The 23,407-nt window shown below is 41.7% G+C and overlaps 1 protein-coding gene across 4 annotated transcripts; it reads left to right on the forward strand.

Annotated features, from left to right (window-relative positions):
- The first annotated feature begins 655 nt into the window (after positions 1–655).
- LOC143433689 (uncharacterized) lies at positions 656–19,571 on the forward strand. Of its 4 annotated transcripts, XM_076931394.1 has the most exons (4): positions 656–792; positions 2,003–2,057; positions 16,555–16,628; positions 17,333–19,571. In XM_076931394.1, exon 4 carries the CDS (start codon positions 17,511–17,513, stop codon positions 19,254–19,256), a length of 1,746 nt encoding a protein of 581 aa, XP_076787509.1. In that variant the 5' UTR covers positions 656–792; positions 2,003–2,057; positions 16,555–16,628; positions 17,333–17,510; the 3' UTR covers positions 19,257–19,571. The 4 variants fall into 4 exon arrangements, 3 of the variants coding, with proteins under 3 accessions (XP_076787509.1, XP_034353443.1, XP_076787518.1); XR_013109436.1 differs by lacking the exons at positions 16,555–16,628; positions 17,333–19,571 and adding an exon at positions 3,659–4,271; XM_034497552.2 differs by lacking the exon at positions 16,555–16,628.
- The last annotated feature ends 3,836 nt before the right edge of the window (positions 19,572–23,407 follow it).

Raw genomic sequence — 23,407 nt, forward strand, 5'->3', positions numbered from 1 at the left:
ATCACATTTTTCAGAAAAAAATAGAGTATGGCATTGCTTACATTTCCCCAATCATCCAGTTAGTATTCAAGGAAGAAATAATTCTACCATCTTTCTTTACAGTCAACATGATCACAATGTCATTTGCTAACGGAAAACCTGGAAGCTACTGTGAAATACAAGCTCAAGGAAATATAAATATATATACACACACATGTATGTATATATGACACAAATCATAAGCAACTAGTCAGTTATTCCAGAAATATATAGTGACCCTTCACAAACAAATCTCTACGGCTGAAGTCTCTGTTGAGTAACCCCATAGTGATATAAAATCTCATTAACACAAGTATAAATCACCTCACAAATACTGAGATCAGAGGGGGGAGGGAGGGAGGGAGAAGGAGAGAGAGAAGGTCGGAAGGAGAGGGGGAAGGGAGGGTAGAGATGGTAGGGAAAAAGGAAGAGGGTGAGACAGAAGGTGGAAGAGGGGAAGGAAGAGGGAGGGAGAGAGGGAGGGAGGGAGGGAGGGAGGGAGGGAGGGAGGGAGGGAGGGAGGGAGGGAGGGAGGGAGGGAGGGAGGGAGGGAGGGAGGGAAGGAAGGGCAGGCATTGGCCCTTGTCATTGGACTACATTTCCCAGAGTCACTGGGTGCAGAACGCCACTCCCGTTTCCTCGCGAGAGTTTGGGATACTTTTGTAGCTAGAGGGCTGTGTCTGGAGGAGCGCCTAAACGTCCGGTGAAGCGGGGTGACTGAAGTCAAGTGTGGGGCCCGGCGCCGGAGGCGGGACCCTGAGCTTCCCTGCGGAGGTGAGAGTGTTGGGAACGCCTAGAGGACGCGTCTGTGGCATTAGGTGGCGGTGTCTCCCGTGTGTGCACTACAAGCCTGTGCTTTTGGAGCTTGTTGCGACCCTGGTTTGTGGTTGGCGTGATGAGTGTGAATGAGTTGTGACTCCAAGGGTGTGTGTGATTGTTGCTTATGTCACTGGAGATGTTTCGGGACTCTGATGGTGTCGGCCCACATGTATGGTGGAGAAATGGTGCTGTTACAGCGAGATGTTTGGATGCTTATGTCACTCTGAGGTTGTTGGATGTACCTGGTATCCTGTGCATAACTGGCTTGCCTGGGAAGACGTGTATGATAGTGTCACTGAGATTACAATTTCTTGTTTCCATCACCTGTGACTTTATTGTGTTTTCCCATCTGGGTAACTGTGAGTGTGTGTGTGTGTGTGTGTGTGTGTCTGTGTCTGTGTCTGTGTCTGTGTCTGTGTCTGTAGGATGATACGTGTTGTTCTCATGATTGTAAAGACAGTAGAAGTGCACCCTTGTGAAAGAATGTCGCTGACAGTATTTGTCCCTGACAGGATGTTTGGCTATGGTACATGCTTGGATCCTATATAAGAGTTAGTGCTCCAGCAGTGTAGCTCTGACGGTGTAAATTGTGACACTAGCAGTGTGACTGGAAATTTTATTGCGTGTAGCTTCGTGTGGTCATTTTGTACCTGAGATCCTTCCCTAATGTAGTAAGGTACAACGGTGAAATTTTGTTTGGAATTCGTTTGTTTGGAATTGGGGCAGGATCTACCAAAGAATCCTGAGTTTCTTATGTAGGACTTAACCTCTCTTTTACACAGTGGCAGCTCATCCATCCATCCATAGAACTGACTCAGTCCGCCATCCCTCCTCTTTCCACCTGGGAATAGTTTTGTTGCAGATTCCCTGTGCTTCATAGCGAAGGAAGCTGACAGAAAGGAAGCCAGAAAGTGGAATCTCCTCATGAAAAGCTACAGGCCTAGGATTTAGATGAGACTCTGAGATGCAATGGCACGCCTACCACTCTTGGAGAAGAAGTGCTCTAGAGGCTAGGACTTAGGACACAGCTATGCAGGCTCTGTCTCTAGTGGGCAGGTTTAGGTTTAGACAGGGATGGACTGTGTGGATGAAGGAAGAGGTTGTCTCTAATTCAGAGCATATGGCAAGAACAACATAGCGTCTCATTTAACTTTCATATTCTCAGGGTACAACACAGAAGAGAAAAAATGGCCGTTGTCCGTTTAGAAGGAAAGTTTGAGGTAAGTAGATATTGGTCCCCTCAACAGCCTTTATCATGTCAGAAAATTATCTTTGCTTTACTTTATTGTTGTTTTTGTGAATGTCTCCTACCCAAGTCTTCTCTTACCGTGGAGGAACAAGGTAATTTATTTATTCTTTCTTATTTATTTCTGAGGCAGGGTCCCTGCCTGATTTGAACCTCTTTCTGTGAGCAGACTGGCCTTGAAATCAAAGGCCCATCTCTCTCTTCCTCCCAAGTTCTGGATTAAACCCAATGGCATTTGACTTTTATATTTTGAGAGTAATGAAGATGTGTGGTTTGTGATAGTTGATTTCCAATAGTGGATACATTTATAAAGACTGGATTTGATGCTCAAATTAAAAGTACAAGCATTCTTGTACTATTTATGTAACTTTGGGGAGATTTTAGCTTTTGTTTCAATTTTTGTTTTGGTTTGGTTTGGTTCTCTTTTTTTTTGTTTGTTTGTTTTGTTTTGTTTTTTTTTAGAGACAGGGTTTCTCTGTGTAGCTCTGGCTGTCCTGAAACTCACTCTGTAGACCAGGCTGGCCTCAAACTCAGAAATCTGCCTGCCTTTGCCTCCCAAGTGCTGGGATTAAAGGCATGCGCCACCACTGCCCGGCTTGGTTCTCTTTTTGAGACAGGGTTTCTCTGTGTATCCCTGACTGTCCTGGCACTCACTCTGTAGACCAGGCTGGCCTCAAACTCAGAAATCCGCCTGCCTCTGCCTCTGGAGCACTGGCATTAAATGTGTGAGCCACCACCATCCAGGGTCTTAGCTTTTTAAATTTTTATATTTATAACACCATCTTGCTTTATAGCTCAAACTAGTCAAATTCTTGCTTCAACCTTCAGTTTTTTTTTTTAATTTAATAAATGAAGTCTTATATTTGTGTGCATTTTAGTGAATTTGTTCCACATATATGCAGGTACCCAGGGAGTCCATGAGAAGGCACTGGAGCTGGCGGTACAGGCAGTGGCAAGCTGCCAGATGTGGGCGAGTGGAACAAAACTGGGATCCTCTGCCACCACAGATTTCATTTTGTTTTGTTTTGTTTTTAGACAGTGTCTTGAGGAGCCCAGATGAGGATTACCTTGAACTCTTACCTCCTAAGAGCTGAGAGAGGACAGGCATATGCTGCCACACCCAGCTCTGATTTTTTTTAGCTTCTGATTGGAATTTTAAAATGAGAAAAGTGTTATAAGCCATTAGTACATGCACAGCTCAAAAGTCGTGACACACCAACCATCTCCTTCCTTGACCCTTCACTTCTCACCCAGATCCACTTGCCTTTTGCCTTTAATTATCTTTAACCCATGAGATGCCATCTTACATTTTCAAGTATTTCTAATAGATCTGTTGTTTCTTCATGTGACTTGAATCTTTTTAAATTTAACAAGATTTGTCTCCTGACTTACAATCTGATGCGTCTTAGTAAATGTTCCCTGTGCAATGGAAAAGACTGTATGTATTCTCCTGGTGTTAAGTAGAACAAATGTCTTTGGGGTCAGGTAGACTGGCTGTGTTGTTTAAATCTTCTAGACCTTTACTGATTTTTTTATTATTATTTATTTATTGAATGTGTCTCTTTTTCTTCAAAGGTGATCCTCGTAAGCCACTTAGGGGGAAGCTGTCCTCACCATACGAGATTTAGTAAACACCGAGTGCTTTACAGTCATCAAAGGGAGTTGAAGCCCTCAGCAGTCATGTCTCAGGCACGTCTGCATCCCTAGCCCAGGCCCCTCTTCTAGGAGGTCCTTTCTTAGACATCCTTAGCAAAGGGTAAAACCTTGAAGACATTTAATCCCTACTGTAAAGCAGTTCTTGGTACTTTCCCACCCCTAGCCTGGCCTCCATCTTCCTCTACTTTGTGCTCAGTCTATAAAATGGTGGGGAGCTTTGGTTCGGTGTACTCTCCGGCATTGAGTTGATTTCCCCATCAGGGTTGATTACTTTCACAGTGCTGTTCCCTGGAGGAAACTCAACAGCGGGGGAACTGGCACTGTATCCCAAATTGCCCTTTGCTAATACTGAATGCTAAATAAATGGTTAAAAGTTTAGCTGTGACTTCCACTTCCAAGTTAGCCATTGCCTTAAACCTGGTAGCCCTGCCCCCTCAAGCCATCCCACTCTTTGGAGTAGGTATTCTGTGCCTGTATCAGTTATGTCAAATACTTGATGTAATGTGATATAAATCCTCTATATTGCTACTGATTTTTTGTCAACTGATGCTTTTACTTACTGAAATATTTTTACAGTTTCCTTTTTAAAAGTAGCTATTTATGTATGTGGTGGGATGGGAGGGGTGGACAAGGGTGTGGGCCTACCATGGGTACACGTGGAAGTCAGGGCAGCCTAGGGACTTGGTTCCTGCTTTCTTTATTTTTATTTTTTATGTATGTGAGTACACTGTTGCTGTCTTCAGACACACCAGAAGAGGGCATCAGATCTCATTACAGATGGTTGTGAGCCACATGTGTTTTCTGGGAATTGAACTCAGGGCCTATGGAAGAGCAGTCAATGCCTTTAAACCACCAAGCCATCTCTCCAGCCCGGTCCCCGCTTTCTTCCATGTGGGTTCTGGGGATCCAGATCATGTTACTAGGCTTGGGAACTGCTTTAGCTGATGAGCCATCTTGCCAGCTCACAGTTTCTAACTGTAGACTTGTCTCTCCTGTTAGTCCTCTTGATTTTTGAAATTTGAATTTTTGATATTTGAAATCCATTCAGGGTTTCTGTGTGACACGTCGATCCTATTCTTGTTACTTCCTTGTTGGTGACCCAGTGGGTTTCACTGGGATTGCTTATAAGAACAAACCATCATAAACTACAAATCAATCCCAAAGAAGGGTGGGGAATTGATCTTTAAGTCTGGCATTACCTTACTTTTGTTTTTATAATTAAAGTGTATTCCTCTAAAGATCACATAGCTGGAACTTGCTTCTTAAGTTTTGTCACTTCTCCGGTTTTGAATGTTTAAATTGTTGCTAGTATAATTTCTTTTAAGCCCTTTAGATATACAGGTGTGTGTGTGTGTGTGTGTGTGTGTGTGTGACATGTCTACTCACCCGGTAGGGAACCCACAACCAATGTATGGATACCAGGAAAATCCAACTTGATGAACCAATGAGTTTTATTGGAGTTATTTACAGGAACAGAAATGACTCACAGACAGCTGCATCACCAAAGCCCACCCTGGATGACAGCTCACCACAGCTGGAAACTGGGAGCTCACTGCTTGCAGGCAACTTGACATGTTGGAGACTGGCTTTTCCAAGTGACTCTGTTCTTAGACCTCTTCCAGATAGGTGGTCTGGTCTTCATCTTATTTGCAGCTCAGCTTGCCCGAGTCTTCTTTCAACTTGGCTTGTCTCTCCAGTGGCTTTCCAAAGCTGCAAAACACTCAGAGGCTAGCATTATATCATCTCTGTAACCAAGCCTTCCAGGGGGCAGGCAGGGCAAGGAACATCCTGAACACCATCCTCTAACAAATGGTGGGATTACAAAGACAACCTTGGGAAAGCTCTCTGAAAGTCTGCTGTCACCTGTCCTCAGCAACTGTCAGGTGAACCCAGTTCACCAGTAAGAAGCTACTAAAGTCAGACATAGGCAGGGTCTAGTACAGCATGGAAGGGACCCATCCATTCGCGTCACCTGCTTCCTCTACAGGTTGGAGACAAAGACTGGATAGGCGCTGCTAGCTCAGTAGATCTTCTTCCACTTGATGTGCACAGACCTCCTCAGGGCCAAAGGGCTCTCCCGCTGCGCCTGCTGGATCCCTGGGTCTGAGCGGTCCTGGGTTGGCATGGTGGCTGTTGGAGGACTTCCGGAATGGGCAAACCTCATCTACACCTAGAGTAACTTTCTGCTTCAGAGAAGTGCATCCTCCTCTGGGGGATAGTTACTCACCCCCAGGACTGGCTGGATATCTTCACCTATGCTCTTATCACCAATGTCTTTTGTGAACAGCTCCTCTTTCTATCTGCTTTTTTAGGAGCTCCAGTGAGACACCAATGTCACTCCATTTGTCTCTGAGGAGCCCAGACAGACATCTTCCTCTGCCTTTCCCTTTACTATCTATTCTAAGCTGCTCTCTCATTTAACCAGACTCTTTCTTTACGTGCAGTGCCAAAGCTGGGTACTAGCTTCGAGGTCCCTGCTGGATACACCTTTTCTTTAATGCCTCTTCTAACACCGGCCTGTTAGGTCCAGTGAACAGGGATTCGAACACAGCTTCTCATATTCCTAGTCCTTGTAGCACCAGTACCTCCTCTATGACCCTTCTATTTGTGGGGACCCCAGATGGAGATAACCACATGTTCCGGATGGCTCTAATGAGCCAGTCTGTCAGGACTGACTTCCCTCATACTGGCCCAGGTTAAGCTGCCTTTGCCTTAAGGAGGGATGGGAAGTCACAGTGCTTCTTCCTTTACAGCAGTGGACCTGAGCCCATCTGCTCCCATGCCCCACAGCCTCACAAGCCAGGCTGGGACAGACGCTTTCATTCCTTAAAGAACTCCCCCAATTCCAGCAGTCCATTTCCCCTCTTTCTCCGCTCAAGGCTGGACCTGAGGGACATCTGCTTCTACCACCAATCTCTCTCATCCTCACTCATCTTATTTACTTGCCAAATCAGGCTCACATGGAGAATGTTAGTAGCTGCATCTGCCTTTCTTGTTGCAGTTTCTCCTTAACACAAACAAGTTCCTGCTTGGTGCCATCTTGGCCTCAGATTCATTTCTGACTGCACACAACAGTGGCCAGGCAGCCTCTGCTGCTGCTTGCTGGAAACCTTGACCCTTGTGCTCTAATCTCAAAGGCTGCAAAACTCCCTCTAAACCTTTAACTATTTTTAGGTCATCGTCATGTTCGTGTGAGTCTATTTATCAAGCAGACATGCCACTTGTACCACATAGATGAAGACTGTCATCCTGGGATTCCTCCACTAGACACTCCTAAGCCTCCTGTTGAAGGGACTGGAACCCAGAACCACAGACCACACCCAGATACCTGTTTTCACAGATTCTTTATTAAGGTGGAGAGAAGAGTAAAGTGACTAATTTCTAACTTCTGCAGAAAACAGCAGCAAATGACCTTATAGGTGATTTTTTTTTAAGAGGAAAAAAGGGTAGATCTTTGTTAGACTGAGCTAGGATACAGTGGTGTTTTGATTGGGCGTGCTAATTGGAGTAGTCAAGGGGGGTTTTGATTGCTGGATGATACCTTGGTGCTCAGCCTTAAGAACGGGTCTGGCTAACAAATCAGGCTGTGAATCTGGTCAGTTGCAGGAAGTTTCTGAAGCTACTTTGAGTTGCTTACCTCCTATCTTAAAGAGCTTCCCTGAAGGATGAAATGTTTCAATCTTGGAGGAAATATTATACAACAATATGTATTTGTATATGTATACATATATACATACATGTACATGCATATATCCCTCAAGAAGAGTTTGGCAATGTTGGACATGCTAGCCTATACCTGTAACTGGTAAGTTGATAAGCTGTGTTTAAAATACTACAATGAAATTAAAATGAATTTATGAGATGGAAATATCAACTACCTTAGCCCTTGCCCCCCCCCCCCCCCCCCCCCTTTTTTTTTTTTTTTTTTTTTTTTTTTTTTTTTTTTTTGGCTTTCCGAGACTGTTTCTCTGTGTAGCCCTGCTGTCTGAGACTCACTCTGGAGACCTGCCTGGCCTTGAACTCAGGTCCACCTGCCTCTGCTCCCTAGTCCTTGAATTAAAGTCATGCACCTGCCCATTGGCTTAATTTTTTTTTTTTTTTTTTTTTTTTAGTTTTTATTTTATGTGTTTGGCCTGCATGTATGTTTGTATACATGTGCATGCCTGGTGCTGGATAAAGTCATAAGACATTGTCAGAAGAGTTAACAATGGTAGTGTGCTGCCACATAGGTGCTAAAAACAGAACTCCGGAGCTCTGGAAAAACAGCAAGTGCTCTTAACCACCGAGCCATCTCCCCAGCCTCAGCCTTTTGAAACAAAAGCTAAGCATATATGTGTGTTTGTTTCAGCCCGAGCTGGCCCACGTTTGAGGGCCAAAAATGTTGAGAGCCGCTCTGCCCCACACTTGGGGGCTAAAATGTCTCAGACCGTTCTGTCAATGTTGGAACCCACACTGCCAAAAGCCTTGGGGACTAACTTGTTAGCCCGCACTGCCCCAAGCTGCTCAGGTCTGCGGGTCAGGGTTCAGCAAGAGAGAGAGTGAGGACGGACTCGAGGAATGGAGACCAGACAGAGTGTGATTCAATCCCATTTATTCTTCAGTCTCTCTTCCTAGTCCAAGTCCCAAGTCTTGAGTTCCTAGTCCCTAGTGCTAGTTCCTAGTGCCTCCAAGTTCCAAGTTACTTCTTCCAAGTGCCTGCTACCTAATGCCTAATAACTAACCAAGTTGTACTGTAAGTTGTACTCTTCCAAGTGTCTAATGTCTACTCCAAGTTGTTCTCCTAATGCCTAATTCCTACTCCCAAGTTGTAGTCTCTGAAGTGTCTGATTCTCTGATACTCTCTTCTGTCTGCCTCTCGCCTTTTATATGTCTCACTTCTAAGCCACGCCTCTAAGTCACGCCTTTAAGTCATGCCCTTAGGCCTTGTCTCTAAATCTGATCTCTAAGTCACACCCTTAAGTCTTGGCTCTAAATCACAGCTTTAAGTCTCACACACCCAAGGGAAGATTCTGGGTATCTAAACCAAGATGTTATCAGAGTGTGCTCAGCTGTTGCAGGCTGATGTAATCATGTCTGTTATCAGGGTATATGGCTCAAGATGGCTGAAAGGATGATAGCTGCCTTCTGTTGGCTCCCCACATGTATTCATATGTATGTGTAGAGTAGAAGGCATATTTACAAACAGAGCCTTCTTTAAGTATTTGTTATTGTTAAGTGAAAAACTGCAAGCAGTATTTTCATTACTGACCTTTGAAATGATTTTTCAAACTCAGTAAAATTTCCATAAAATAACATCCAACAGCCCCTCAATCAACCTCGTTTGCACCCTGGAGGACTTACCTGATAATAAAGCTATCCAGTAATGAGGAAACAGATAAATTCATCAAGTAGAGAAAAACCATGCAAAACTACTTCACGTGAGAGGGTCAGACTCAGATGTATAAAAACATGATTTTCCAGGTACTGTCCTTATTTTGTAACTCACAAACAATTCTTTGTTGCACACTGGGGGATATCTAGACAGAAGTTGGCAAATGAATGTATATGTCTGTTTTTGTGATAAAGTTTTGTTGGTATATAACTGATGCTCTTGCCTTCTGATGCAGTTATGTAAGGTTGATGATACGTTGAACTCTTCACAGTGGGTTGTTATTTCTACCTTTTAAAGGAAAAGGTTCATGGTTTTGAAGGTCACTCCATTGTGCTAGGGAAGGTTAAATGCCAGCAACTTGAGGCAGCTTGTCACATGACATCTACAGTCAGGAAACAGAATGGTGCTCTGTTGTCTCTATTTTTTATAATACATTTAGACATGTCAGAGCATCTGTAAGTTTCATTTTAGGAATGGTAGAAAAATCATTCTTTCTATATGCAGAGCATTGAGTTTGACTAGGTTAAGAGCCAGCAAGAGCTGGACAGTGGGGGCTGCATACCTTTAACCCCAGCACTGGAGAGGCAGAGGCTGGCAGATCCCTGTGAGTTCGAGCTCAGCCTGGTCTACAGATTGAGTTCCAGGGCTACACAGGTAGACTGTCTCAAAAAGGTAAAATAATAAAAATGAGCCATCAAGAATTATGATGAAGAGATTAACAAAGACAATTCTGATTTACTCAGTTGGAGCCATGCAAAGTCCTGGCCTCATGATCCCAGCTTCTTCTCCCCAGCTCTGCCATTTCTAGGCACCATGTTCCTTTAAGATGCAAACCCAGAAGAGGGCCTGTCATTTCTTACAGCTATAAAAGACTTGTCTCAAGTTAGCGGCAGGTTGGTTTGTTGGTGGGATTTTTGCACATGTTCAGTTACTTCCTTTACTAGGTAGCTATGTTACCTGCATATTTCTGGAGTCCTGTTCTTGTTGTAACCTCTTGAGAATGTTCTCTCATGCTGTCTCGTTCTCATAATGGTATTTGTGTTTTTCTAATCTAGCCTATATTTCTGTGCCTAATCAACAATACATTTGGCAACTTTTTAAAAAATTAAGATTTTTTTAGGTGTATGAATGGTTTTCCTACATGTATGTAAGTATACCATATGAGTGCAGCTACTCTAGCAGCCAGGAGATGGCGTCAGATACTCTGGAACTGGAGTTTCAGATGGTTCTGAGCCATTGTGTGGTGCTGGGATCTATACCCAGGTCCTCTGAAAGAGCAGCAAGTGCTCTTAATTATTTTTAAAAGATTTATTTTGTATGTATGAATATTTTGCCTGCATGTATGTATGCATGCCTGGTACCCTTGGTAGTCAGAAGGCATTGGAACTCTGAAAGTGGATTTGGGAAGGTTGTGAGCCACCACATAGGCACTGGGAACTAAATTGCAGTCCTCTTCAGGAAAAGCAAGTGCTCTTAACCAATGAACCATATCTCCAACCCCACATACAGCATCTTTGACTGATCTAACAAGATTTTATAAGATAAAGATCCCTTTGATTTTATAAAATAAGGAAGATGGTGCATGACAAAAAGAAATCTCTCATTTTCTCAGTATGTGGCCTTGTTTGTTTGAGACAGGGTCTTTCCATGCTGGCCTTGAACTTGTTTATTTAGACTACATTGTCCCCCAAACTCTCTATGTATCCCAGGCTGGCCTCACACTCATCTTCCATCATCAGCCTCTTGTGCTGACATTACAGAAAGTGCATGCTTTATATACCTTAAGGTAAGAAAGTGGCTCAGGGCTGAATACAGAGAGGTCCGAGCAATGTGTAACTCATCCATGCTGATAATTGGATCATTTTGAAACTTAATATTATGTTCTGAGGCTGAATGTGTATACTTAGGATAGATATATTTCCATCTTCCTGTTGTTTAGGTGGGAAAAGAAGATTTTAAGAGTAATAAATAGTAATAAGAAAGTCTAAAGAAACACAATTCTAATAACCTGAAATTTTCATAGATGAAGATCAGTCTACTTATTATTATATGATTGTAACAGTAATTTTTTATTCTGTAATATTCTCATCTCAGAGGTTTACTGCCTCTGTCTGCTAACCTTGGCCTAGTCCTCGAAGCTTCTAGCCTATGTACAATCTTATTTAGGTCTAGAACATTTTCAGCCTCCGAGACTTACTGCTGAGTAAGCTCACCTTTTCTAATTCTTCCTGAGTTCTGGCTGGCTAGTTCAGCTCAACTATTCTGGCTCAAAACTCCTCGCCAAGCTAACTGATTCAATCTGGCTTCTCTTGGCCTTTCCTCAATTGCTCTGCTTGACCTCATACTAATTTTAGCAAGTTGTTCTATCTCCTGGCTCTTTCTTATTCTCTGGCCTGTGTCTAGCTTTTTCTCTCTCTGTAACCTGTCTCTGTACAACTGTTCCAGCAAAACTGTCTCCTTTCTCTGTTCTGCCCCCAAGTAGCTTCCCTTTCCTTTTCTTGTGAGAGTTTGGGCATATCCTATTCTGTCAAATCTTTCTCTGACTCATCACTTTGTCTGCCACTCAATTAGACATTACTTTAAAATATGGTTGCTTCCTTCTGCAAATGAATATTACCTTCATTGTTTGGGATTAAATGTATGTGCTAAGGACTAAGCCATACCACAGTTCAAAACAGTTTTTGTTTGTTTGTTTGTTTGTTTGTCTGTCTGTCTGTCTGTGTTTAACTTTTAGTAAATAACCTAGTCTCAGGGTTCACAGTGTGATCAAATATTCTGCAACACATGATGGTTCATCTGTAACAAATGATTGCTCTTCTGAAGTCTATAAAATAATTAAATACTGGTGACATGGGGAGTCTGTTATGACAGAGTACTCTGTGATAACTATTCTTGGCTGTCAACTTGACCACATTCTGAAATTAACTAAAACCCCAAAATAGCATACCTGTGAGGGATTTCTGCTTAATTTGAAGAGGGAAGAACTACTCATCCAGATCTTTGAGGTAGGAAGACACACCTTTAATCCAGATCTAATCTGGACCGTTCTGTCTGCTGGAAGCCTATATGAGGACAAGGAACAAGGAAGTTTTTGCCATTTGCCTGCTTGCTCTCACCTTGCTAGCAAGTCCATTTCTTCACTGGCATTAGAAGCCACCTCCTCAGGATTCCTTCATATACTGAAGACCAACTGAAAAGTGCCCAACCTTTGTAATGCTGTGATCCTTTAATATAGTTCCCCATAAAATTTATTTGTTGCTATTTCATAATTGTAAGTTTGCTACTGTTATGAATCATAATGCAAAATGTCTGTTTTCTGATGGTCTTAGGTGCCCTCCCACCCCAGGAAAAGTTTATTCTAGCCATGGGGTCACGACCCACAGGTTGAAAGCCACTGAACTGAGACATCTAGCCTTGTGGGCTGAGCAACTACTGGATTCCTGGACTTTGCATTCATAGCCAACCATTTTTCAATTCACTGAGCCACAGCCTGGAAGTCATCCTAATAAATTCAGATAGATTGATAGATTGATAGATAGATAGATAGATAGATAGATAGATAGATAGATAGATTCGTAGAGACATAGAGATATAGATCCCCTTATTTTTGTTGCTCTAGACAACCCTAATACATTCTGAGATAATGATAAATTTATTTTACAAACATTGTACCATCTGTGTATTTGCACAGTTTGAAGACCTCAGTTCCTGCAACAAGACTCTGAATCTGAAATGTGAATTCCTAGCAGGGGAGGATGGGGACCTGGAGAGCATGCAAGGGCTCTGAGAACCAAAGCTCCTCTTGCCCTGAGTGTTTATTAGAAGCAATTATATTGAAAGATATAATATACTCATTAAGCTATGTTTACAAGGAGTATTTTCTTTAGTCAATCACCAGGGATAACAAAGACAGGGAAGTATGGAGGGAAGATATATGTGAACATAACAAATTCATGTCAAGAAATAGCACACTGGAGCTTCCTTAAGGGAAACATCTGTTGTACATGTAATTTCCCTTTGTCCTTAGTGTGCAAGAGATGTAGAGTGTGTTTCCTTCTCAGACAAGGCTGTTGACAACCAGGTGTGATAGCACATGCCTGCAATTCCCAACACTACGGAAGGTGGGGCAGAAGGTTGAGGAGTCCAAGCCAAGGTCATCCTTAGTCCTAGAGTAAGGCTAAGCCCAGCCTGGTGTATACAAGAAGCTGTCAAAAAGTGAGAAATGATAAGAAAAAGATTTTACAGAACAAAACTCAATTTTTCTCATTTCTAAACAGAGATGAAACCACATTTGTATGATAACCCAACCTACATGGTTTTTTTGTTTTGTTTTGTTTTGTTTTGGGGGGGGGGGTGTCGAGACAGGGTTTTTCTGTGTAGCCCTGGCTGTCCTGGAACTCACTCTGTAGACCAGGCTGGCCTCAAACTCAGAAATACGCCTGCCTCTGCCTCCCAAGTGCTGGGATTAGAGGCGTGCGCCACCACTGCCTGGCATATGTTGTATATGTTGTTTTGTAAAAGAAACTGGGATACTATATGGACTTCAGTAATTCTCAGACTTAACTGTATAGTGTAAGGTTTTATATGCAGAAGATGATACAGGAAAAACCATGTTCTCACCTCATTGCTTAATTCTTTGCTGTTTGTCCTTTGCTGTTTGTTGTGTCAGCCTTTAACCTGTTTGCTTTGCAGTGCCTATTACAGAGAACTCCTTTTCGTCTCTCTGTTTAAAGAATTCTGTCTTTTATTTCTACAGCTAATAATTGTGTTTGTTTTTTCAGAAATCAGGGATGTTTAATGATGTTGCTTTGACTTCTCAGGAAGAATGCAGATACTTAGGCTCTGCTCAGAGGGATTTAAACAGAGATATTATCTTTGGAAAATATAGTAACTTGATGTCAGTTGGTAATAATTTCTGCCCTTGTATTTCATTGCCTAAATTTTAAAAGATTTATTTATTTTATGTGTATGAGTGTTTTGCCTATACATATGTATGTATACAGCATTCATGGAGTACCTGTGGAGGCCAGAGGGGCATCAGATCCCCTGGAACTGGAGTTACAGGTGGTTGTGAACCACCATGTGGGTGCTGAGGATTGAACCAAGGTCCTCTGTTAAGAGCAGCCAACGCTATTAACCTCTGAACCATCTCTTTAAATTTCTATTTTTAAGTTATTTAAAAGTGTTTGTTAGTTGGGCTTAGTGTCTGTCTTAGTACTCCAGAGGTTGAAGCAGGAGGATTGCAAGGTCCATACCAGGCAGGACTACATAAGCTGAGAGAATGAGAATGGAGAGGCAGCACTGGCTAGTCTCTTGTTCCTACACTGTGGCCCTCAGAATCTTAACCCAAACACCACGCAGTATGACAGAGTCCATTTTTAACCTTTTCTATGGCCTTTTCAGATTGTTAAGATAGGGGGCTGGTGAGATGGCTCAGTAGTTAAGAGCACTGACTGCTCTTCCGGAGGTCCTGAGTTCAAATCCCAGCAACCATATGGTGGCTCACAACCATCCATAATGAGATCAGATGCCTCTTATGGGGTGTTTGAAGACAGCTATGGTACACTTACATATAATAAATAAATAAATAAATAAATAAATAAATAAATAAATAAATAAATAAAAGATTGTTAAGACATACTTTAGTAGAACATGTGTTCTGTGCTCTCTCTCTCTCTCTCTCTTTCTCTGAGTTGCCAATTTTTGGGTTTTTTTTTTTTAACTCTTAGCCTTCAAATACTTTGTGTCTTTCATTTTTGTGTTTTTTATATTTTTATGACTTACACTGAATTAACAGAAATGAATTCTTAAGATTTTTATCTTTTTTTGAGATAGGGTCTCACTATAAAACTCTGACTAGCCTAGAACCTACAAAGTTGACCAGGCTGGCCTCAGTCTTAACAGGGATCTGCCTACCTCTGCCTCTGCATGCTGGGATCAAAGGATACGCCACCATGTGTCACTATGTCTGGCCAAGATTTTTTTATTTTTTAATTAAGTTTTTTTTAATTTTTATTTTTGCTGGGCATGGTGGCACATGTCTTTAATCCCAGCACTTAGAAGGCCCTGGTCTAGAAAACAAGTTCTAGGACAGCCAGGGCATTTATACAGAGAAACTCTGACTCAAAAACACCAAAAAAAAAGGAAGGGAAGGAGGGAGGGAGGGAGAAAAACTTTTGTGTATCACTGCTTTTTCTACATGTGTGCACCAAATATATTCATTGTCTATGGAGGCAAGAACAGGGCACCAGATCCCCCGGAACTGGGATTACAGACAACTGTCAGCTGCTATGTAGGGCTGGAGAGATGGTTCAGTGGTTAAGAGCACTGACTGCTCTTCCAGAGGTCCTGAGTTCAATTCCCATCACCTACATGGTGGCTCACAACCATCTGTAACGGGATCCAATGCCCTCTTCTGGTGTGTGTCTGAAGACAGTGACAGTGTACTCACATACATAAAATAAATACATCTTAAGAAAGAAAAGAAAGAAAGAACTTGATTAATTGAAGGTCCTCTGGATGAGCAGTATTGAGCCCTCTCTCTATTCCTCCAAACCAGCCGAACTGTTACTATTTAGAAACAATAGTTAAGTTGGTACCTGAAGATAAGACCTAGTTTACATAGTTTCCTACTGAGAGGTCTAAGGAAATGGACCAGGCTACAGGCCACATAGTTAATGCCAGCTGGGGAGGGCCTTGGGACGGTTTCAGAGTAGAAAGGAAGCTGTCAAGATTGACACACAGTGATCAAAGCTAAGAAGGCTCAGCTCAGTTTTGGAGAACTTTATCAGTATCATAGAACTATGACTTGGTTTTTTTTCACTCTAATTTAAAAGCTACCAAAAATTTAAACAGGGATAGCAAATCACACTCTAATCGGGTAATGAAAACATCAAAACTGTGATCTCCATTATATTAATTTTCTGATTTTTTTTTTGTACGTTCTGGTATTTTTTTAAGATTTATTTATTTTATACATGTGAGTACATTGTTGCTGTCTTCAGACACACCAGAAGAGGGCATCAGATCCCATTACAGATGGTTGTGAGACACCATGTGGTTGCTGGAAATTGAACTCAGGACCTCTGGTAGAGCAGTCAGTGCTTTTAACCACTGAGCCATTTCTCCAGCCCAATTTTCTGATTTTTTTAGAGTCAGAGTCAGTTAATCTGGTGTAGTCTTGGACATCTTTAATTTTAACAAATATTTGGCATGATATTATCCCCACTAGAGTTTGACGACTATCAGGGTTTTTTTTTTTTTTTTTTCAGAATTAGAAATCAGTAGGAAGATATTTGTAACAGATTTAAGTGTGGGGACTAACAGAGAAATGGTCAGTAAGTGGATGGTTCACACCCAAGAGATGGTGCGTTTCCCTGGAGAACACCACCAAGAACCATTAATTTTGGAATTTTTTGAAAATTCTATCCTTTTTCATTCCTAGGGGAGTTTTCCTTATTCTCTGACCTGAGGGACCTATTTTATGTCTTAATATGAGAAATCACCCTAAGCTAATGTGTGAGTATATATGCAGTATTAATAATTAATGTGTGAGTATATATGCAGTAATAATAATGTGTGAGTATATATGCAGTAATAATAATTAATGTGTGAGTATGTATGCAGTAATAATTAATGTGTGAGTATGTATGCAGTAATAATAATGTGTGAGTATATATGCAGTAATAATAATGTGTGAGTATATATGCAGTAATAATAATGTGTGAGTATATATGCAGTAATAATAATGTGTGAGTATATATGCAGTAATAATAATTAATGTGTGAGTATATATGCAGTAATAATAATTAATGTGTGAGTATATATGCAGTAATAATAATGTGTGAGTATATATGCAGTAATAATAATTAATGTGTGAGTATATATGCAGTAATAATAATGATTGCTATTATTATTGTTGTCATCATTGTTACAAATATCACCATGTCTCATGCCTAAGCTATCTTTTTTTTTTTAATTTTGGACAGCAGCATTAAAATCACTTTAGTTGGTTTTTTACTATAGGGGAGTATAGAATAACACAGAATGAAAAACATCATCTTAATGAAACTATGCAGTGAATTTTACTGTAAAATGTATGCGTAGGACCTAGTGAGCAATATGTAGGAAACACTAACATATACTTGTTATTTTTATAGACATTATTTTCCTCTTCTCTTTTCTGGCATATTTCTCTGAAATTTTTTGCTTTTATCTTCCAGGCTTGCCTTCTGAACAAGGACTTATCTTCAAAATAGCACACCAGGGGATCAGCATTGTCTCAGTGAGAAATGAGTGAGAGACTGGAAAGCTGTGTGCCTAAGACTAATTCTAGAAAATCTTTGGAAGTCAGAGTTAGAGAAGGAACAAGAAAATCAGAAGGAATATTACAGGCAAGAGATGATAACACATTACAAAATGTCATGTGTTTTCAACCCAGGCACAGGCCTACCTCAGCATCCACGGGGTTACTCTACAGAGAAGCCCTATAAATGTGAGGAGTGCGGGAAAGCCTTCAGACGAGCCTCACACCTCTCCCAGCATCAGAGTATACACACTGGTGAGAAACCGTATGAATGTAAGCAGTGTGGGAAGGCCTTTAGCCGTGATTCCCAGCTAAGCCTTCATCAGAGACTTCACACCGGTGAGAAACCCTACACATGCAAGGAATGTGGAAAGGCCTTCACTCAAAGCTCACAACTGATTTTGCACCATAGAGTTCATACCGGTGAGAAACCATACAAGTGCGAGGCATGTGGGAAAGCCTTTATTCGAAGCTCACAGCTCAGCCGGCATCAAAAGGTCCACACTGGAGAGAAACCCTTTGAATGTAAAGAGTGTGGGAAGGCTTTCACCCAGAACTCACAGCTTACTCTGCACCAGAGACTGCACACTGGAGAGAAGCTTTACGACTGTAAAGAGTGTAGGAAGGTCTTTACTCAGCTCTCACAGCTTGTTCTGCATAGACGAATCCACACTGGCGAGAAGCCCTATGAATGTAAAGAATGTGGGAAAGCTTTCATTTGTGGCTCGCAGCTTTCACAGCACCAGAAAATCCACAATGGAGAAAAGCCGTATGAATGTAAGGAGTGTGGGAAGGCTTTTATTCGAGGGTCACTACTTATGCAACATCAAAGAATTCACACTGGTGAAAAACCCTATAAATGTGACGAATGTGGAAAGGCCTTTATCCGTGGTTCCCAGCTCACTCAACATCAGAGGATTCATACCAATGAAAAGCCTTACGAATGTAAAGAATGTGGGAAGACCTTCAGTCATGGCTCACAACTAACTCAACATCAGAGAATCCACACCGGTGAGAAGCCCTATCAGTGTAAGGAGTGTGGGAAGGCCTTTAATCGCGGGTCACTCCTTACTCGACATCAGAGAATTCACACTGGTGAAAAACCCTATAAATGTAAAGAATGTGGAAAGAATTTTAGCCGGGGCTCAGAACTTACTCAGCATGAGAGAATCCACACGGGCGAGAAACCCTATGAGTGTAAGGAGTGTGGGAAGTCCTTTATCCGTGGCTCCCAGCTCACTCAGCATCAAAGAATCCACACAGGTGAAAAGCCGTATGAGTGTAAAGAATGCCGGATGGCCTTCACCCAGAGCTCACATCTTTCCCAACATCAGAGACTTCATACCGGGGAGAAACCCTACGTGTGTAGCGAGTGTGGCAAGGCCTTTGCACGGGGATTGCTGCTCATACAGCATCAGAGAATTCATACCGGCGAGAAGCCATATCAGTGTAGGGAGTGTGGGAAAGCTTTTATTCGTGGCTCACAGCTCACTCAACATCAGCGAACTCACACTGGAGAGAAACCTTATGAATGCAGGGAATGTGGGAAGGCCTTTGGTCATGGCTCTCAACTTACTCTGCATCAGAGGGTCCACACAGGTGAGAAGCCCTATGAATGTAAGGAGTGTAGAAAGGCCTTTGCTCAGAGCTCCCATCTTTCGCGGCACCAACGAGTTCATACTGGCAAGAAACCGTATCAGTGTAAAGAATGTGAAAAGGCCTTTACACGTGGGTCCCAACTAATACAACATCAGAGAATTCATATCAGCCACAAATCTTTTGACTGTAATGAATGCCGAATAGACTTTAGTCATCATTCACAGATTTTTTATATGAGTTAATTTATTTTCTGCAACTAACATAGCTCTCCCTGGCCATTCATTATCAGTGAAGAATTCTTACAAATGTGAATATGGGACTCGTGAATTCAGCACTTGAGAATTTATGTGGGAGAATAGAAATGCTGATGTAATTCACATAGGAAACGGTTTACATGTTTACACTGTATTACCTTTTAGCAAATTAAAATAGAAAGTGGTCCTGTTGCTGTGGTATAGAAGGTCTTTAGCATAGAAAATGTCTCTATCGCATTATCCAGGTCCTGTCAGTTGGTTTCCTTTGTGACATTTGGTATAAGTAAACTGACTTTCATTTAACCATTTGTAAGACCCAGTTTTTCATAAGATTCTTCTAAATATCATGTTTTGACATGTAAAAGCACTTGGATCTGCACCTTTCACGTAGTATATCATAAATATTAGCTGCTATTTTCATTATTTTCATGAAAGGAGGGAACTTATGAGAGTAGTTATCATTAAGAAATCTTTATTTTTTGGGAGGCTTTATACACTGTCATCAGTGTGAGGAAACTTTCATTCAGATCTTATATACTTATTATAAAAGGAAATTTATACTATAAAGAAACCCTTGGTACTAATGGGTTATTGAGTACCACAGTTACAGAATTGATTTGTCACAGAGTCCCAAAACTTACACGTTTCACCATCTCTAACTTGAACTCAAGAACATTACTAATACATGATGAACTAAGTACTCAAGATAAATCCAGGAAATGAAAAAATCTTGAATATATGTAGCAGAATTTTCCCTGTCCAATCAGTACAACAAGAAGCCTGGTTGGACAGGGAAATGGGAGGCAGAGCTAAGAGTTGGAGAAACGGAGAGACAGAAAGGAAGTAAAGAAGATGGAGGAAGAACAGGATGATCCAGATTCTGAGTGGCTTTAGATAGCCACAGGTAGCTATGGATATAAGAGGATGGAATAATTGGGATAGCTTGTCTAATCTAGGTGGGCAGCTTGTATCATCAATTGGCTCTGAAATTCTTGTGTGGGCATCTTATGAATTGAGAATTTATTGATATATAAATCTGACTGATTAATTATAAACTTCTAGAGTTTTTACTGGGTTAAAGGGATTTGTGATCCCTAGCTACAAGGGGTATAGGCAGCTCTGAGGCAGGGGAACCGGATCTGGGAATAGTGCCACCTGGGGCTAGCCTAGAGGCAGCGAGACTGCTGGGGCAGACAGTAGCTGGGTATAAATGGGCTGGTGCCACATTTTTTAATATTTCCCGCAATAAATATGTAGTATTATGAACTAAACTGAAAGTAAAAAGTTACACACATAGATTACTTACAATAAAAAAAAAAAGACGAAAACATGATCTTGTATCAGAGAATGATGTTCTACCCAATTTTTATCATAAAACCTAGGCCAAAACAAAAACCTCCCCCTACCCCCAAAAACTTATCTCAATCCCTGTTGCAGACAAGCAAGATGAAAATGGTGTCGGTATGAATAGAACATTAAGAAATGCATCCTTTCTGCTTCTCCCTGTAGACACGTGAGGTGGAGCCCAGACAGCCTCATAAGGGGTTTGGAAGTGGTACGTGGGCGTTATGGATGGCTGAGGCTGCAAGCCTGTTGATTTGTGAACAGTCATACTAACTGTGTTCTGCCTTTGTGTTTTATTTAAAATAAAAGTGACCCTCATACTTTCTGATGCCCTCCTAGTTCACTGAATAATGAAACTTCTCTTAAGGGCATGAACTCATGTCTTATCTGGAAATGGGACACTGTGGACAGAGTCTCACCTGTGGCATTAATATAAGGCTGTGGAGACTGAGGGTCTACTGAGCTCCAGCTACAAAACTGAGTAGTCTAATTTTTCGGGAAGGACATTTGATCAGCCTGCAACCCCATGTTTCCTAAAGCAGACCTGGTGCAATGTTAGCCTTAGGCTGCAATGGTAGAGGAAGCGGCAGGAGTGATGCAGCGCATACAGGCTCAGTAGTTCTCACTGCTTTAAGAAATGTCCTATAAAAGACATTAACTCGGAGTAGATGTAACCAGGGTGACATTCTATCACTTTATTAAGATGTGCAGGCACAGATGATGGATGGTCCATGCCTTTAATGCCAGCACTCAAGAGGGACACATGGGTGGATCTGTATGAGTTTGAGGCCAGCCAGGGCCACATAATGAGATTGTATCTCAGATGGGGCTTTGGGGGGGGGCTAACTGTATACAAGGTTCGGTCTTCCTGTTTGTTTGTTTGTTTGTTTGTTTGTTTAGAGACAGAGTTTCTTTGTGTAGCACTGGCTGTCCTGGAATTCATTTGTAGACAAGGCTACCTCCTAACTCACAGAGATCTGCCTGCCTCTGCCTCCTGACTGCTGGGATTAAAGGTGTGCTCCCTCTATGCCTGGCATGTTTGGTCTTCTTAACTGAAACCAATAAACTGACCTTAAAGGAAGAACTTGGACAAAGGAGACCACAACCCATGCCTGCAAAGGTAAGTAGGTCTGAAAAAAAGGTGTTTATATGTTCCCCCCATCCAAGCTTATTTTAAAAGTAGTCTCATTTATTTGAGTACTTGTTAGAATCCAATCATTATTCTTGGCATTTGAGGTATATCTGTAAGAGGTTTTAGCAAGAGGTGGCAAAATAAATATAGAATATGTTAAATGCAATTGGAGCAGGCATGGTGGTGCACCTGCAATCCCAGCACCCACTGGTGAAGATAGGGAGCTGAAGCAGGAGGATTTAAGGTTCTGGGTCATACTGGACTAAATAGTACATTATGGACAATTCTCAACCACATAGAGAAACCCTGTCTCCAGGGACTGGTAATAGCGTGAGAAGGTCATTAAAGAGTAGAGTCCATGAAGAAGAATCAGGGTCAAGATCAGAAAGACTAAAATTAAGTTTATGGAAAGAACATCCCAGGAAGGTTTTCCTATGTGGATAATATTTTTACACTTCTTTTTTACTTTTATTCTATTTTACTTTTTATTTTATTTTTTTAGGCCACTGGTGCTACTAGCCTTCAAGGAAATGTTAATATGAGTATCATCAGGATACAGGTTATGTGAAAAGAATAGCTTATGTCTGCATGGATTGGCACCTATCAACAATAAATCTGATGGACTATGGCTTAGGCAGGAAATAAGAGGTGGGACATCTGGGAGGAGAGAGAATTTTGGGATAGAGCCAGGTGGGAGATTCGCCTAGGGAAGAGGTGAGATGGATTTGTGGTACCTTAGCACAGGTAACCAGCCACATGATGGAATGTAGATTAGAATAAGTGGAATAATTTAAGTTACTATCTAATAAGAAAAGCCTAGCAATATGGCCAAGGTATTTGTAAATACATTTTGAATCTGAGTCTTATAGCTGGGAGCATGGGATTGGGAGGAAAAGCAGATGTCTTGTGGATCACATACAGAATTGAGATCCCAAACAGAAAGTGTAACATCATATTTTGGGAATGTTAAACATGTATTCAGAGTGTGACAGTTGAGGCCAAGACTCTAAGAGCCTAGGTGCTCCAAGGAGAATAAGGGAATACTTAGACCATAAGAGGACTATTCTAGAGGCTAAGGTCTTTACTTTTTAAATAAGCAAGGCCATACCTTGGACCACCACCCCACATCACACAAGGGTCTATTTTCTCAAGGAAAACTGTGAATGTCATGTTGGACATGTGGTACATGCCTTTAATCCCAGGACTAGAGAGACAGAGATCTCTGTGATTTTGAGGCCAGTCTGGTCTGTACAGCAAGTTCCAGGCCAGCTAAACTTACATATTACTTCATGGCTTCCTCAGATTTACTTGCAGTTCAATATTATAGATGTGGCGACATCTATATAATTTAAAGCTTTAGGCCTTTTTGCTGGGACAGTCTCTCAGCTAGCTCCTAACTTAACCCAACTTTCAGACCATGTGGCTAGCTCTTTACCTCCATACTCTGCTCAGGTCTCCCTTCTGTTCCTTTCTTGTCCCTTTCAAGTCTCTTCTCTCTGCTGGCATCCTTCCTGTGACTACCTGTGCCCAGAAATTCCACCCCATAATTCCCATCCCACCTAGATTGGCCACCAGATTTTTATTATAACCAGTCAGCAATAAAACGATGCCTGGTCCATCTTTTTCATTGCCTAAGGCTTTGAGGGCTGCCTGACCATCATTT

The sequence above is a fragment of the Arvicanthis niloticus genome, chromosome 1 (assembly GCF_011762505.2).
Source record: "Arvicanthis niloticus isolate mArvNil1 chromosome 1, mArvNil1.pat.X, whole genome shotgun sequence".
NCBI classification, from domain to species: Eukaryota; Metazoa; Chordata; class Mammalia; order Rodentia; family Muridae; genus Arvicanthis; species Arvicanthis niloticus.

What these genes read in the sequence shown, in the direction of transcription:
- LOC143433689 (XM_076931394.1), top strand. Translation starts at nt 17,511, where the DNA reads ATGATAACACATTACAAAATGTCATGTGTTTTCAACCCAGGCACAGGC.